General features: G+C 42.4%; 1 protein-coding gene across 1 annotated transcript in view; it reads right to left on the bottom strand.

The window, feature by feature from the left end:
* The window catches only part of Kpna3 (karyopherin subunit alpha 3), an 82,435-nt gene extending 67,943 nt beyond the window's left edge, over nucleotides 1–14,492 (bottom strand). The window contains exon 1 of the mRNA XM_027390380.2: nucleotides 14,130–14,492. Coding sequence (XP_027246181.2) covers nucleotides 14,130–14,444 — 315 coding nt within the window. The 5' untranslated portion in view covers nucleotides 14,445–14,492. The remainder of the gene's footprint in view (nucleotides 1–14,129) is intronic.
* Between the last annotated feature and the right edge of the window lie 2,270 nt (nucleotides 14,493–16,762).

Genomic DNA, 16,762 nt, shown 5'->3' on the forward strand with positions numbered 1-16,762 from the left:
ACTGAGATCCTGGGTAAGCACAACTAGGCCTAACTATCTTTTTCCTTTTCATAATAACTGCTTTTATTCACATGTAATTCATAACATAAAATTCAACCTTTTAAAGTACAATAAAATAATAAATTCAGTATCTTAAAACATTTGTTATTGTTGTGTATATATATGAGGGGGCATGTGTGCCACAGCATGTATGAGGAGGTCAGAGGACAACTCTGTGGAGTAGGTTCTCTCTCTCCATCCACCTGAACAAGGGTTTCAGGCTGCCACACTTGGAGTGCCAAGTGCCCGTATCCATCGAGCAACTCACTAACCTCAGCATTTGCTTTACTTTACAAGACAAGGTCTCCCACTGAAACTCTATTTTACCAACTTGGTTATGCTGGCCAATGAGCTTCAGGATCTTCCTGTCTCCAACATTCCAAACTCAGGCATTCATGCTTGTGCAGCCATCTACTCAGCCCTAGGCTGACATCTGTGGAATTCCTCTATATTGCAATGTATCAACACTGACATGCACTGTTCCACTGCACAGGTCACTATACTCTAGTTACTCATTCTTCAGGTAGAGGACACTTTGAAACTGTGATACTGCTACTACTTATGCATGCTTTCCTATCTTTTAGATATACACAGGAATAAAATCTTAGGTCAAAACTCTGATTAACACCTTGAAGAAGTACTAAGCTTTTTTCCAAAGTGGCTAACAATTCTACTACGTGTATGAAGGTTTTGATTTCTGCATCTTCCTAAGGCTTATGATCTAACTGTAAGCTTTTACTGCCATGCCTTATGACTGAGTGCAATCCCAGGACCCACTTGATGGATAGATAGTACTGACTTCTGTAAGTTGTCCTCTGACACACACACACACACACACACACACACACACACACACACACACACACACACACACACCAAATAAATAAATAAACAAACAAACAAAGTGAATTTTTTAAAAATAGAACTGCTTGTCTGAGTTTCACAAAAAGCCATCAAATGATTTGGGGCTTGTGATTGGTACAGAATTTCCAACAGTTTCTTTAACTATACTTCCACCATTTTATGCTACACATTCATATGAAGCGTCATTCTCAGCATTGATGATCTAACTCATTACTATGTAAAATCACTTTTGTCTTTAACATATGGTAAAATCACATGTATACCAAAGAACTAATTTAAAGCTAAGTTTCTTTATGGCTATCAGTAATTGTTTTATTGCATGCCTATTTTATAATACCTGTAGGCACAGTGCAGGAAAAGTTTACAAAGCCCTGCTCCAGAAATAACTATGTCAAAGAAAGAAAATAAAGGATTCAGTAGCCTGTTAGCTCCCTGCTGCAGGGCATGTTCATGTCTTTATTTGTCCATATCCTTTCCACCTGAGGCCCCTGAAGGATCTGACCCCTTCAAGCCCTGCTCACAATTGCCCCTAACCATGGGATTCTTTTCTAGCCAGGTCCTTGCTTCTTTCTGTGTTTATTTTATTCAGTTTAGCCTGCAGTAAATCCTACTTCTCTCTTGACTGAAGTTGTTCCTTTCCATTACTACCAATTATTTAGATGAAGGACAAACTAAACTAGTTCAGCTTCTTCAACTCCAGCTCATTCCTTACCTAGCATCTTACAGCAGCATCCAGCCACCATCACTCTTCGGTTTTCCATTTTTCACTCGTCCCTAAGTGCCAAACAAACGGCTTACATTTCTGATGATCATCAGACCTCTTCTCCAAGACAGCAGACTTCCAACTACTTCCTTCCAGGATACTCTTTTCCCTATTATTCTGAATCTCTGAATTACAGCTAAGTTTCCAACAGACCCATTCTTCAACTATATTTTCCCTAAGTCCTTAAATTGGTATGTCCTAGGGGTTCTTTCCCTTCCTGGCTCCTTTTCCTTCATTATTACTAACAGCTTTCATCAACAATATTGTGTTTTAAAAATGACATTCATTTATTTACCATAGAGGTCCTGGTAATTGAACTCGGGTCTTCAGGGTTAGCAATAAGATTTTTACCTGCTAAGCTAGTGGTTCTCAACCTTCCTAATACAGTTCCTCCTGTTGTGGTGACCCCCCACCAACCATAAAATTATTTTATTGCTACTTCAAAATTGTAATTTTACTAATTATGCATCATTACTATAAACATCTAATACACAAGATATCTGAATTGTGGCCCCCAGAGATAGAAACCCACAGATTGAGAACCGTGCATCTTAATCATTCTCTCATTGCTTTAACCATTTTTGAAGTTTCACTACTGACCACAGAGCCCATGAGTGAAATCAGGTAACCACCTGGTTTTATAAGCATGGCTTTATCAGAGTACATCCACATATCCATTTATTTACCAACTACCTTCTGTTCCTTTTGTGCACTAGGCAGAGATGAGTAGCCACAACTGATGAAATATAGCTCTCCAAAATGTAAATTATTTGGGCTTTAAAGATTATGGCTCTTTATAGAAAGTTTGTCAACCTGTTATACAATATAAAATACACCAAATAAATAGTTCTAGTAATTATTCCTGCTTTTAAGTCCCAATGCCAATGCTATTTCAGACCATCTATGAGATTTCTAAGTATATTATTCCCAACTTGTCTTTTTGCTCTTAACAAGACACCTCTTATCTTGCAAACTAAGAACAGTTCTCTATGCATAAATTACTCCACTTACCACCTGGGTGGAGAGGGTTTCCACAATCTAGCTCCTACCCATCCTACTCATTTCTAACCACTCCACGTTTAAGAAATACTCCATTATGTTAGTTCCCTAAATGCACCATGTTGCCTCTTCCAGGCCCATCCAACCCTTACTACCAACTGACACACTTCCATGTTTACCAATTCGCCCAGTCCAGCTGGTACAGTTGCTTTCCCTAAGGGACCCACTGTACTAAGAACACATTTCCATTAAAGTGTATCTCTGCTTTCCATGGTTCCTGTACTAATCTCATTCTTCAAGTAAGAACCCTGAGGCAGAGTGGGTGGATTACTAAAAAGGTAGAGCTGTAAAGTTGGAAATCTGTGTCTTGTCCCTTCCTAGTTGCATGTTTTTAAGCAATTTGCCTAACTCACTTTCTTTATCCATGTAACAAAACACTTGTGACGATTAAGAGTATTCTTACAAGCCAAGTGTTTTGCTCACAGTTAAATGCTCCACAATTACTGGTTATCGTTATCTTCGATGTTTTATCCCTCAAACAGAATTCAAATAGCTAACTGCTAAGTGGAAGAACTACAAAAAGCTTCTTCAGCACACATTCTTTTCAGCTGTATGCTTGATACTACTATATGAACATTTAGATTCCAGAACTCTTTATACTCAGCTGTTTCAGTTGGAATGTCTTGTTAATAAGGTTTGCCTAAAACCCTCCTAAACACTCAGTCCTGTGCCCTAGAAGTCCTTCAAATCCACACAAACCAAGACAGTTAATCACCTAAAAATTATGTTTCAAACATCACAGACTTGAAGGACTGGAGACTCAGAATATAATGGAAAGATAAAGAGCAATCCACAGAACTAAGATAATCTGAAGCCTCCTGCTAAAATAAAATATAGGGATGAAAGTAGATGGCAGGAACTAACAAGACCTTAATAAGACCTCCAAGGGAACTTCCACTCAAGCTGTAAATGCCCAAGGACAACCTGGTGGCTCAGTGGTAAAAACACTTGCCATCAAGCCTGGCAACCTAAGATCAATCCCAGGACCCTATAAGGTGAAGAGAGAACAGCTCTTGGATTTTCGGTTTGTGTTTTGAGAAGAGGGTCTTAGGTAGCTTTGGCTAAGCTTGAACTTCTGATCCTTTTGCCTGCACCTCCCACGTGCTGGGATTACATGTGTTTACCACCATGACCAGCTCCTACAAATTGTCTCTCCATGTGCCTTATTGCTGCCCAGTGATACATGCTAGGTCAGGTGTACACAATGCATTTACACTGCAGTATTTTCAACATGATGTGCAAACAAACACAAATACAATACCCCAAATAAAACTTTTCAATTTTTTTGAAAAGAATTAAACAACAGGAACTGAACTTTATGGGTCTAACAGGTGTTAGCCAGAAAAAGGTGAGGCACTTTAACTAAGCAAAAGAGATGGGCACACTCAGATTCAAACACCCCACCAAAAAAACTGGTCATGGTGGTAAACGTGTAATCCCAGCACGTGGGAGATGCAGCAAAAGGATCAGAAGTTCAAGATTAGCCAAAGCTACCTAAGACTCTCTTCTCAAAGCACAAACCAAAAATCCAGGAGCTAACCAATGACAGGAAAGTAGCCTCCAAAGATCAAATCAAACACTGTTACTGAAAAGGTACAACAGATGTAACAGCCCTGTTTCAAATGTTTGCAAATGCTAGGCCTTGAAGGCTGTCCTTCCAGAGCTGCTTTAAGTACAACCTTCCTGTAAACTACTCTATTCCCTCAGGTACGGTCAAGCATAGTCTTTGTCTATACTCCACCAGCATGCTACAAATTACGTACAGGTAATTTAGCACATGACATTGAATTATTACGCATAAGCATAGGGAAGAGTCCCCACCTAAAACTCCCTGCATAAGAAAAAATATTTCATAGAATCTTTTTTAAAACGCATTTTTATTTTGTGTACAAGTGTTTTGTCTGCATGTATGTCTGAGCACCACATGCATGCAGTGCCTGCAGACACCAGAAGAGGGCACTGAATTCCCTAGAACTGGAGTTACAAATACAAGGCTGTTGTGAGCAGTCCCATGCATGCATAGACTCGGGCCCTGGTCCTCTGGAAGAACAGCCAGTGCGCCTTACCAGTGATCATCTCTCTATTCCCTCATATTTATAAACTTTATGACCAAGTTCTCTGTCTGGAACACAGGAAAGCATGAAATGTTATTAAATCTGTTTTCTAATCACTAGGGTCTGTGATTCAAATAAAAAAGGGAAGAGAAGGCTACTATGGGAAAACATGCTGAAAATACCAGAAATAGTAGATCCAGCCCCTGAAATGTGATGAAGAACTTCACAGGTGTAAGAATAAAAGCATCCAATTTTAACTTATCTAAGAAGCTGAAGGCTTTATTTATAAAAAGGAAACTCTAATATCCATACGCATAATGGATATTCTCAAGAACCAAGAAAACTAACTAGAGCAGTGTAAGACTTTTTTTGAAACATGGCATTTCAAAGAAAATAAAAATTGGTAGATAAAGAATTCTGTAACTCAGAAGGTCTGACAGTTCAGTCATTACCTCTCTCTTCTCTGACACCACTTGCAAATGATCACTGTCACAGCCTGGTAGGCTGTGCACTAAACACCTGAGCAGCATCAGTATAGAAAAGCATCCTAGTTTTCATCTTTTTAATCACTGTTTCAGAATAATTCAATATCATAACTGATGTGGAAAGACTATGGCTAAACCATGGAAATGACAGTTACACCTGCTTTACAATTTTACTGTCCCCTTACCTTCGAGATAAAACAAGACACCTGGAAGTGATGCCACAGCCAAACCTTGTACTAGCAAAATAAAGTCACTTTAGGAATGGCGCCAGTTACACAAGACAATATCTACCATTGATTCTGAAGCCAGGCTTTCTAGAAATACACTTTGTAACTTCTTTACTTGATAGTAAAAATTCATGTTAATTTTTTCTCAGTCAAGTGTTGTCCAGTATGCCATAACTCACCAAAATAACTAAAATTCATTTCAGCAAATATAGCAATTTTCATATTTGTGACATTAAACTATTATATAATAATATGTAAACCCTCTGATCATATATCATTATCAGCATTATCCTAAACATATAGCATCAATTAAGTTTTTTAACTAAAAAAATGCTAAACTGGGAGTGCTAATAAAACACCTGTAACCCTACATTCAGGAAACAGGCACTTTTTGAGGGTCTGGAGTTCAAGGCCAACCTTAGTTAGCTACAGAGTGTCACAAACAAACTTCATCTGAAGCTGACCAACCCTATAACTTCCAGCTTACAGAAAATCCTGAGCTGGTGCCAAATATGGTGAACAAATGAAACAACACCTGGGGGGGGGGGGAGGAATCTGTATCACGAACTTCTATTAGGTCAGCCACATGAAACTGATGGCATTTGGTTATTTTGAAATGCAAAAATGACAATTTCCCATTGTACAGAACAATGTAAGAACAGTGACCTTTAATTTTTTTTTCAACAAATTGATGACACTTTTAAATGGTGGGAAACACAAGGATGCACACACCTGTAACACCAGCACTATTAGGAAATAGGAGCATCAATGGAAGTTCTTGGTCAGGCTACAAAAAAAATAGTAAGGCTGAGGATGCAGCTCAGCCAGAAGAGTACTTGCCCAGCATGCTGAAAGCCCTGGGTTTGATCCCCAGCACTAAATAAACTGGATACAGTGGTACATGCAGTACATGCAGGAGTATCAGGAGTTCAAGGTCATCCTTGGCTATACATGTTTAAAACCAACCTAGGTAGATACATAAGGGTCCTATGTAAAAAAAAAAAGAAAAAAGAAAAAAAACCGGCCAAAATAAATAAAATGGTGACCAGATAACAGCCAAAATGTAGGCAGTAACCCAAGTACTCACTGACAGAATGAATAGACCATGGTTCTCAACTTTCCTAATGCTGAGAACCTTTTGACCCCCAAGCATAAAATTATTTTCATTGCTACTTCGTAAGTGTAATTTTGCTACTGTTATAAATTATAATGTAAGTATCTGCATTTTCTGATGGCCTTAGCTAATGCCTGTGAAAGGGTTGTTTGTCCCCCGGGAGTCACGACCCACAGGTTGAGAACCACTGGGATAGGCAAAAATGCAGTACATATATACAATGGAGTGGTAAAGGGAGTAAATTTTTATACATGCTACAATATGGATGAACCTTGAAAACATTATGCAAAATGAAAATAAGCCAGTATCAAAAGGCTTGTATCTGAATCCTTAATCTAACAAGTGCATGCCTTAATCTTCTAACACTTTACCTGTCATACTAAAATGTTTGGATTTTATTTGGGAATTAGAAGGGAAAGACTACTGTGCCTTTTCCCTTGTTGGTGGTATGAAGGCAAGATGGTCACTAGCAACTCTAGAGTCACCTGGGGAGGGGGGCGGAATTCCGCCAGGGTTCTCACTCTTGCTGTCTCCTTAAACCACTAAGGTCTGTAGGGAAATATGGGCTGATTATGTGTCAACAGTGGTTGGCTCCCCAGAACACAAAGGGCAAGTTTCATTAAGTTTTACTAACTGACCTTTCTTAAATGGATTATTTAAGACCACTTAAGACCCAGTAAGGGGTCATGCTGGATTTTGTACATAAAACATAAAAAATGTAAGACCATACACACACACACACACACACACACACACACACACACACACATATTTTGCTGGGTTGTTAAGCTGCTCAGTGGTTAAGAGCACTTGCTGCTCTTGCAGAGGACCTGGGTTTTACTCGAAGCACCCACTTAGTCTGTAAACTCCAGTCTCAGGGGATCCAACAACCTCTTCCACTCCTCAGGCACCAGGCATGCATTAGTACATACACATACATGCAAGAAAAATACCCACATGCATAAATTAATTAAACACACACACACTCTCTTTGGGAAAATGACTGTGCCAATGGTATCTAGAATGGTTGTATTCACTGGATTGTTTTAGTGCTTGCTTTGGGAGAACAGACAAAACACAATTCAATATATTACCTCTACTACAATAACAAAGATACATGCAAATTCCCTCAGGAGCAAAGAAAAGTACCTTGATCCAAAGTAAGAGGTAGGAATTAGCTAATCAGCAGGACACAGAGAAGGATATTTCAGTCAGCAAAATAGCCCTGAGAATAGAAACAGCCCTGGCAAAGAGGGGAGGATGGGATTCCAGATTATGTATAAGCGTATAAGAAGTTCAGTGTTACAGAGCTTAAAGGGGAGGGGGAGAGGAGGGGCAGTGGGGAGGGAAAAAAGCATCAGGCTTGCTGAAAGATCCTAGTGAACTAGAGGAAGGACACCACTTTGGGAAATTTTTATGCTGCCAGGTGATAGGTACTAAGGCCTCATGTACAGGGAAACAGAATAAATAGGCAAGGCTAAAACCCAGACCCCACCGAGACTGAAGCTATGCTGCATGGCATATAAGTGAAGGTGAAGGTGAGGAAGGAGTCCAAGAAGGCTCTCAGGTTTCAAATTTAGTCACAGCTACAGCACTCAAAACACAAAGGCAGAACATGGCTTTACACTCATTGAGCATGAGAAGCGGCTGAGGTGTCTGTGTGAACCCCTCCAGCAGACAACTAAAATAGCTTCACTCCTGCTCTTGCCATCCCCCTCCCCATGACAGAGAAATGATGGCTAACCCTGAATGCACTGCTGGTGTAAACAAGAAAACTTGTTCATAGAGGAAGACCCACAGGCAGATCCCATCCCAATACATGCCTACACCCAATGGCTAGGCAGTGGAGCTGGTGATGCCAAAATGAAGCCAAGAGTGAAAGGACTAGGAAAAGCATACTCCCTCCCCATGAGGAGATTCATGAAAATTAGTGCCTGACACATGACAGAGATCCCTGAAAAACACCACATGCTGCAAATTTAGTGAGGGAAAAAGAAGTATCAGAAAGGTTGGAGCAATTAAGTGCCTTCAAGGCAATTGAATGTGCTTAAACAGAGCTAAAAGGAGAATGAGTGAATACTGAAAACACTCTGTGCAATTGCTATTATTTAGGAAAGCTAAATATCAATGTGCTAGTAAAAATAAATATGAACTAGTATGAATTTTGTACTAATCTTTCTTCTAGTTCACATTCAAGTATGACATTGTTCACCTTTCTAAAACGGCAGAGCAGATTAAGTTTGATCCAAAAGAAGTTATTAGGATCTTACAATAAGAGCCTGCCTGGAGAGCTGGCTCCCTGGTTAAGTGCACTAACTGTTCTCTGGCAGAGGATGAGAGTTCAATTCCCAGCACCCATGGGAGGCAGCTACAAGTACCTGTAACTCTTAACTCCAGGGTATCCAAAGCCCTCTTATGGATTCTGAGGGTATCTGCACTTATATCCACATAGCCATACACACACGCACACACGCACGCACGCATATACATCATCTTTTGAAATTTTTCTAAAACTCTCATAAAAGCTGATCTTTCATCCCTAAATACAAAGGTTTAAAAAGTATATTATCTAGTCCCTTTTCTCAAACAGTATGTATGAAACTTTACCCACCAAGCACTAAATGATTAGCGACATTGCAAAGTCTCTATCCCACTAGGCATCTCAACAGAGTTCACACACTTTAAAACTGTATACACAGACTGGATTGTTGAACGTCATGGCACTCTATACCATACAAGTGAAAAGAAATTCACTTAGGAAAGCACTAGAAAATAGCAAATAGTACAGAACATAGGTCACACAGCAAAGACCTTATGGGGCCTTTCTGAAGGGTCTGCTGAATGTTATTGATTCTAGAGGTAGATGAAGGTGGCTGAGTGAAGAGCTTACAAGAGTAAGCCCAACTAAAAAGATAGCCAGTAGTATATAATAGAATTGCACGTACGAAGTCACGGAGAATTACTTACCAATAGAATGTCTTGCAGAGAAAGAAACAACCTTGGAATTGCTAACTGAATTTGAAAAATGAAAAATGTGTTTTAGCCTTGGCACTAAATCTAAAGTATAAATGTTCAAGTGTTTGTTAACCCAAAAATCTGGGTTACATTTCCTTGGTAAAACAATGCCCTGATAGTAAGAATGAAACCTTGCAAAAGTTGGGGGTGGGGGGCAAACAAATTCAATGATAAATTGTATATGATTTATTAGCAAGCTTTGAAAACACCAAAATAGGAATTTTATGATATAGTAAGCATTTCTTCACTACTTTCCTGGCTTAATAACCTTCAGGTATGCTTCACTCATGTCAAGTCGTAATTTCCATCAATGGGGGAGAGCAGAGTGAGCAAAACTCCTTCCTGATTTAGTCACAGTGCTGACAGGCTCAGTCCCTTACCATGCTATGACTTAGAGCTAGCTGCTGAAGAGTTGTAGGCCTCAAGCTTCCTCCAGAGCAAATAGAAATTGTAACACTGCCCACTTCATATGATGGCCATGACCAAATAAATAATCCATATGAAGTACTTAACATCATAAACACTCATTAAGTATTAAGGTTTCTGTCTTAGTTACTGTCCTATTGCTGTGGGGAGACATCATGAGCAAAGCAATTTATAAAAGGAAGCTTTTAACTGGGGGCTTGCTTACAGTTTCAGAGGCTTAGACCATGATCATCATGTCCCAGAGTGGAGAGGCAGGCAGGCAGGCATGACACTGTAACAGTAGCTGAGAGTGCATATCTGGTTCACAAGTTGCAAATGGAAAGAACAAAGTGCAACTAGGTCTGCTGTGGGCCTTTGAAAGCTCAAAGACCACCTCCAGTGACACATCTCCCCCAACAAGGCCATACCTCCTAATCCTTCCTAAACAGTTCACCAACTGGGGACCGACCATTCAAACACATGAGCTTCATTCAAACCATGTTTCTTAACTTGTTATTAATATTAATTACTGACAAAAAATGTCAGATCCATGCCATCCAGACAGCTTAGTGGGTAAAGTAGCTTCCACAAGCCTGGCAATCTGAGTTTGATCCCTGCCCATGGAAGAAAAGGTCAATTCCTTCAATCTGTATGTTGTGGCACATGCACACTAAAATAGATGAGTAAACAAAAAGTCATATGCTTGAGGTGTACATAAACAAGACAAGGTTAACATGGGTTCCAGTTGCCTGAACATCTGTTTTAGAAGCATACACTAGCAGAGTATTTGTTTTGCACACCTTTCCATGTTTGAAAAGGGAAAACAACTTTGTACTGAGGTATAAATTTAAACCTGTTTCCTCTTCACTGTCTTTCTAGGTTGGCTATAAAAATGTGACTCCCTTACTCAAGCTTCAAGCCACTAAAAATGATAATCAGCCCCTCCCCTACCTCCCCCGGTGCACTCAGGCTCACTTACCCTCTACTGTGAACTTGACACAAGAAAGGAAGAGGAAAAGTAGGAAGATTAAGAGGGAGAGAAAGAAAGGGGAGGAAGATCAAGACCTCATTTCAGGTTATAACCGTATGTCCAGTCTCAATTTTTGGAAAATCCCTTCCTACAGACAAGATCACGACTATTCCACTGACTAACTAAACATTTCTGTAGATGCCTTTTTCCACTGCTCTAATCGAGACACCGCATCTCTCTCTGGGCTGAATACATTTCTCAGATCTCCCAACTAAGCAAAACCTTCCAAGGGACATACCTGACTTATGAATTCTCACACCAACAAGCCATATGTAAGTCTCAGGTTCATCCCCAATATAGTCACACCTCTTTTTTTGTTTGTTTGTTTTTTGTTTTTCGAGACAGGGCTTCTCTGTGTAGCTTTGGAGACACACCTCTTTTTCACCTGTGATGTTATTCACTAATTTTTCATCTGCCCATCTCAAGTTTGATATATATTTCCTGTAAGATCCATCACTTCATTTTGTCTCTCCAAAGCTCTCTTATGAAGTCACTCTTGATGAATGTCTACAAGATCTCTTTACAACCCTGTCCACTCACTCACAACCCTTCACATAAGTAAGGTTGCCTTCTTATTTTCCTTGTTTACCAGCTGACTGCATAAACTGGGACTTTTCAATTAATACTTAATAAAATTCCAAATGCCTCCCACCTTCTCCGGCCCTTACCCTTCCCCAACTACAACCCTTCATTCACTTATTTTTTAGGTAGGGTATCATGTAGCCCAAGATGACCTTGACCTCCTAACACTCTGCCTCCCAGTTCCAAGTGCTGGAATTACTGAATGTGCGCCCAGACTTCTCTGACTCTTCAGGATCAGTTCATCCCCATTCATCTATTAGGAATCAACAGATCTCACTGCTGTTTGGAAGTCAACACTCCTGATCCAGTGTAGGTTTTTCTCACACACTGACTATAAGCTCAAGCCAAACTGAATCTTAGGTCCTTTTGTATGAAGAAGGCTGAGCATTATAGGCACCTAATAGTCATTTAGAAAATGAATGCTCAGACATGACCAGCACATTACATGGATGCTGACATTCTGTGTCAAAGTACTTTTTTCCCTGATAAAGTAAAGACAATGTCACACCTAACTAGTAAGGATTAAATGAGGTAGCAAACTTTTGGTACAACATAGTGTCTGACACAAAGAACTACCATCTGAATGCCTGTTGTTTCATGTCTTAGTTATCCTAACATGTCCTTAAAATGTAATGTTGTGAACAAAATCAATGGCTTGGCAACTATACTGTTCTTTTCATGCAAGTACCTGCTGTGGATCTATTCCATGAAAAAGTCCTTATTAGGTATCATTAAACAAATAGGACACCATACTAGAAGTGAATTGTGACTAAAACTTACACCAACATCCAGAAAAGTAAAGAATGTACAAGCAATAGGAGCAATACATCCACACAAACTATGCAGTTTTGCTTACAGTAATAAAAGATAGCCTCAAGAAAAATTACTTGTGGAACTGGGTGTGGTAGCCCATGCCTGTAATCCCAGCACTTGGGAGACTGAGGCAGGAGAATTATTTTGTGTGTTTGACCAGACTGCTCTGCAATGAGGTCCTGTCTCAAAAAGGAAACAAACAACAACAACAACAACAAAAAGCAACAGAGACTACTGGTGTAACACTCACACACACACACACACACAGAAAAACTACTGGTGAAGAAAAGATAAAAACCAAGTCTTATTAAAAAATAGAGACTGATGGCTGTTCCAGTTGTTAGCTTTCACTTTTGTTTGGAAGTACTTCTCCAAAAGGAAACTTAGATGTGATCAGGATAGAGATAAAGGACCTGTAGTCTCACTCAAATGGGAATTCCACAGATATTCCCCCAGGTTTTTCCCAATTCATACCTAATTTTGTAGCTCTGAGAAATGTCCCAGCTTCACCTGCTTCTCTACTAAACCAAACTCTGTATTTACTAGCCTCTTACCAAAAATTACAGGACTATACAAACCATCACCTACTATTAGAATAGAAAAGAGGGTATAGGCTTAAAACTCCTTCCCCCCTCAAATTCAGAGGTCGAGTTCCAGTGAAGTTTGTGCTATTACACTTCATTGGTTTTAGTAGGAGCAGAGAGACCTCTAGCGCTACCTCAATAAGCAGAGTTTGCAAATAGTAGCTGCTAATGTCACCTTAATGAGACAATGGCAACATGCTGAGTAGCAGCGAACTGAGTGACCACAATGAATGTTTACAGTTTTGCAACCACTTGGAAAATCTACCAGCCTGGTGGCATGTGGTATACACAAGGACGTAGGAATCTATGTATGCAATTTATTTCGGCAAAACAGGTCAAAGAAATTGTTTTCCTACTATTCACGCTCCCACTCCAAGATGAGCTTTTTTTAAAAAAAGAAAGAAAGAAAGAAAAAACCCAAGATCAGAGGTCTGCATAATCTCCTTCCCAAAGCTTCAACACAATGGATGGTAAACTATTGTCCACCTTTAGCTCGCTCCAAATGCCAGCAGTCACAGGGGTTATGAGCTGCAACAGCTCGGGAAGACTGGTCCAAAGGACAGCACTGGAATATAAGAAAATGGTCTTGGCGCATCCTACCCTCCCCCATCCACCACCCTCAAACAAGTCAGTTACCCGGCTGGTCCCCACCCCCCTCTAAGGGCTGCCACCGCCCGCCTGGGCCCGGCTCGCACAAGGTAGGCGCGGGGACTGAGGCTCCATGTGCAGCAGCGCGGGAGGCTGCACCGGCTGAGGACGCGAGCGCCGGCCGGGCCCCAGCGGTGCGGTCGGCACGCGGGGCGGCAGCATCCCGGTCCGTCCTCCCGCGCGGCCCGCGGACCCCGCCTCGGCTCCACATCCCTTCCCCTCCGACAGCAGGCCGCGCCCGCGCGGCGGCGCCGAGCGCCCAGCGGTCCCCGGTGCCCGCGTTGGCCGCTCAGGAGGCGGCTGCAGCCCGGGCCGCGGCGCCCCCCGAGGCGGCGGCCAACTCCGGACTGACCGCCAGCCGGCGAGAGCCAGCGGCCACGGGCCCCCGCCCCTCCCCTCCCCTCCTCTCCCGGCCGCCCGGCCCGGCCAGACTCGGAGCACACTCGCCTCCACATCGCGGCCCTTGTTCTTGAAGCTCTTGATGCGGTGGTTCTCCAAGCCGGGGTTCTCGGCCATGGCTGCGCGCGGCTCCGGCGGCGGCTGCTCCTGCGGCGGCGGCGGCGGGGCGGCGGCGAGTCGAGCGGGAGGGGACGGAGGGGGAGGAGCGCGCGCTCCGTGACGCCCGGAGCGCGAGGTGGCCGCGGCGCGGGGGCGGCGCTGAGGAGCGGCGCGCGCCGGGAGAGGCCGGGGCGCTGGCCTGCTGGCTGTCGCGGTGACCCTGCCCTCACCCCACCGTAGAGCCTCCCGACCGCCGCTAGTCATGTGCTAGAAATGGAGCCCGACCTAGCAGCTTTTACCACCACCCCTGACGCGGGGCGGCGGGCGGAAACTACAGTTCCCAGCATGCCAGGCGCTGGTCTGAGCCACGCCATGAGAGGACGAGAAGCATGCCGGGAGGGCTGGGCGCGCGCTTTCGGCGCGGCGCTTTCTGAGCGCGGGCTCGAAGCCCCGCCTCTGGGCGGGGTGGTGGGCAGGACATCTCCGGAGATGGCACCTTGCGGCCTATCGGGAGCGAGAGGCGGGGCTCCTGGGGGCGCACCTTGCTCCCTACAGCTTGGAAAATTAGAAAAAGAACGGCCACGCGTGCTCTGCGCTTTTGGCTTCTTTGGGGTCTCCTCAAATAGCAACCACCCTCAAACTCTGTTCTCTTGCTCTGCCTCGGTGTTATAAATAGCATGCTTGTTTCCACTCCACAGATACATGTGAATGTGATGTGTGTGTTTATGCTTATGCTACCTTGCTCCCTGCACCGTTATTAAGCTCAATGAGTGCAGAGACTTTGTTGGTCTCAAGAATCTGTCAGGTCAGCACAGTACCTACTAAGTTCTCATCGATAAAAGAAAATAATAGCGTTCCAGCATGCCCTGATTTCTCCCAAGCATCCTTGTGCAATCGTCACTTTGGCAGCTCTACCTTCCTGTGCCCCCATGGCTCCTAGTCCACCTTAACACACAATCTAGCCTTCAGGCTGTAATCAGGCCCTGGGGCTGCAGACTCCAGCCTGCCTTCTCCCTTTAAAGTCATAGAAGAAATAACAGAGAGAGGTTGGAACAATAACAGCTTTTATTCACCCCACCCCACCCCACCCCACCCCACCCACCCACCCCACCCCCGGGCAGGTGGACTTGGTTTATATATAAGAATATTGCGTTTCTGTATCTTCTGCAGATATAAGCTTGTATGCAGTTGTACTACATATGATCAAAATGAGCCAGGTCAGATTGGTAGAAATATACCATAAAGAATTCAGTTAAGACAATCTTCAAAAGAAATCTGGAAGAACCTGAGGTCTGAGTTAGGAACTGAAAGGCCTTTGGTGGCCAAGCTGTCACCTGCATTTGTTTTGTGAGTCACTGGTTGTGGTCAGTTGGTAACTACAAGTCCATGAAAGGTCTTACACCATCTTTGCCCTGTTGAAGTATGGTCGGTCTACTGATGCCAGTAGTGCTTTCTCATGGAAAACAAAAAGTTGCACTCTTTTTTCTCTATTTTATTTTTTTTAACTATCTTAATTGTACCCCTTCCCCTCCCCCTTTTCTTTCTTTTTCTTTTTTAATTAATTTACATTTTTCTCTAGACTTCAAGCCCTCAGCGTGTCCTTTGAATCTGGTCAAATGACTCATTTGAAGAAGATAAAACAAAATAAGGGGGGGAAGGCTATCACTTATCAGTCTTCGTTAGTAGAACTTTTTTGTTTACCACTGGTAATTGACTGGAAGAATTATGTGCACTGTTGCTCAGTTTCCTTTATACTTTGCCAGGTATTCTTTTGTGAGATTGCTTTATCCTCTCTGCCACCTCTTTTTACCCAGCATCTCACAACTAGGATGTGTGGAGTGAGTGCTTTCCAAGTGTCAGACATTGCACTAATGTTAGAATCCCCAGGTAAATAGAACAACATGCTTACTGCCTCTACCCCACTTCTTTCTTGCCAGAAATGGCAAATGATGATACAAGTAATAAGACCAGAGGTGGGGTAGGCATTGAGAAAGGAACTCAAGGCTCACATGACCTTTCTAGCATGCTAATTCCTCAGGCTCCAAATGTTTGTGGGTCTCCAAGCAACACAGCAAGTGAAAGTCATGTTTATATGCTTGAAAGCTACAAAAGAAGCTAACAAACTTAAATAAAAATATAGCTCCAGACACTGACAAATGAACCTCCTTATAATAACCTAAAAATCTGGGTTTAAATTTAAGTTTCCTGACTTCTTAATATTCTGTTCAGAATGACACTGCAGTAGGCCTGTATGCTGGGTCAGTCAGCAGCCCAAGAACAGTGTTTCCTATGGGCATTTTATCTTGTCAACTAGCCTGGACTTAGAAACACTGAGAAAATTGGTGAAGCACACCTCTGAGTGTGTCTGAGAGGGCTTGTGCAAAGAGACTAAGAACTAAGAGTGGGGTTGACTGGTTGAGCACAGAATCCTAGAGCCTGGTAAGCCAAAGATTGCTCCAGTGCCATGTAATTCCTTATTGAATGTCACAGAAAAGCAGACTCCAAAGCAGGGTTCCTTCTTGCTCAGGTTTAACTTGTTCATTTTCACTCTTTGTCATTATCCTTGATGACTTCAGCATCCA

The sequence above is a fragment of the Cricetulus griseus genome (genome assembly GCF_003668045.3).
Source record: "Cricetulus griseus strain 17A/GY chromosome 1 unlocalized genomic scaffold, alternate assembly CriGri-PICRH-1.0 chr1_1, whole genome shotgun sequence".
Lineage (NCBI taxonomy): Eukaryota > Metazoa > Chordata > Mammalia > Rodentia > Cricetidae > Cricetulus > Cricetulus griseus.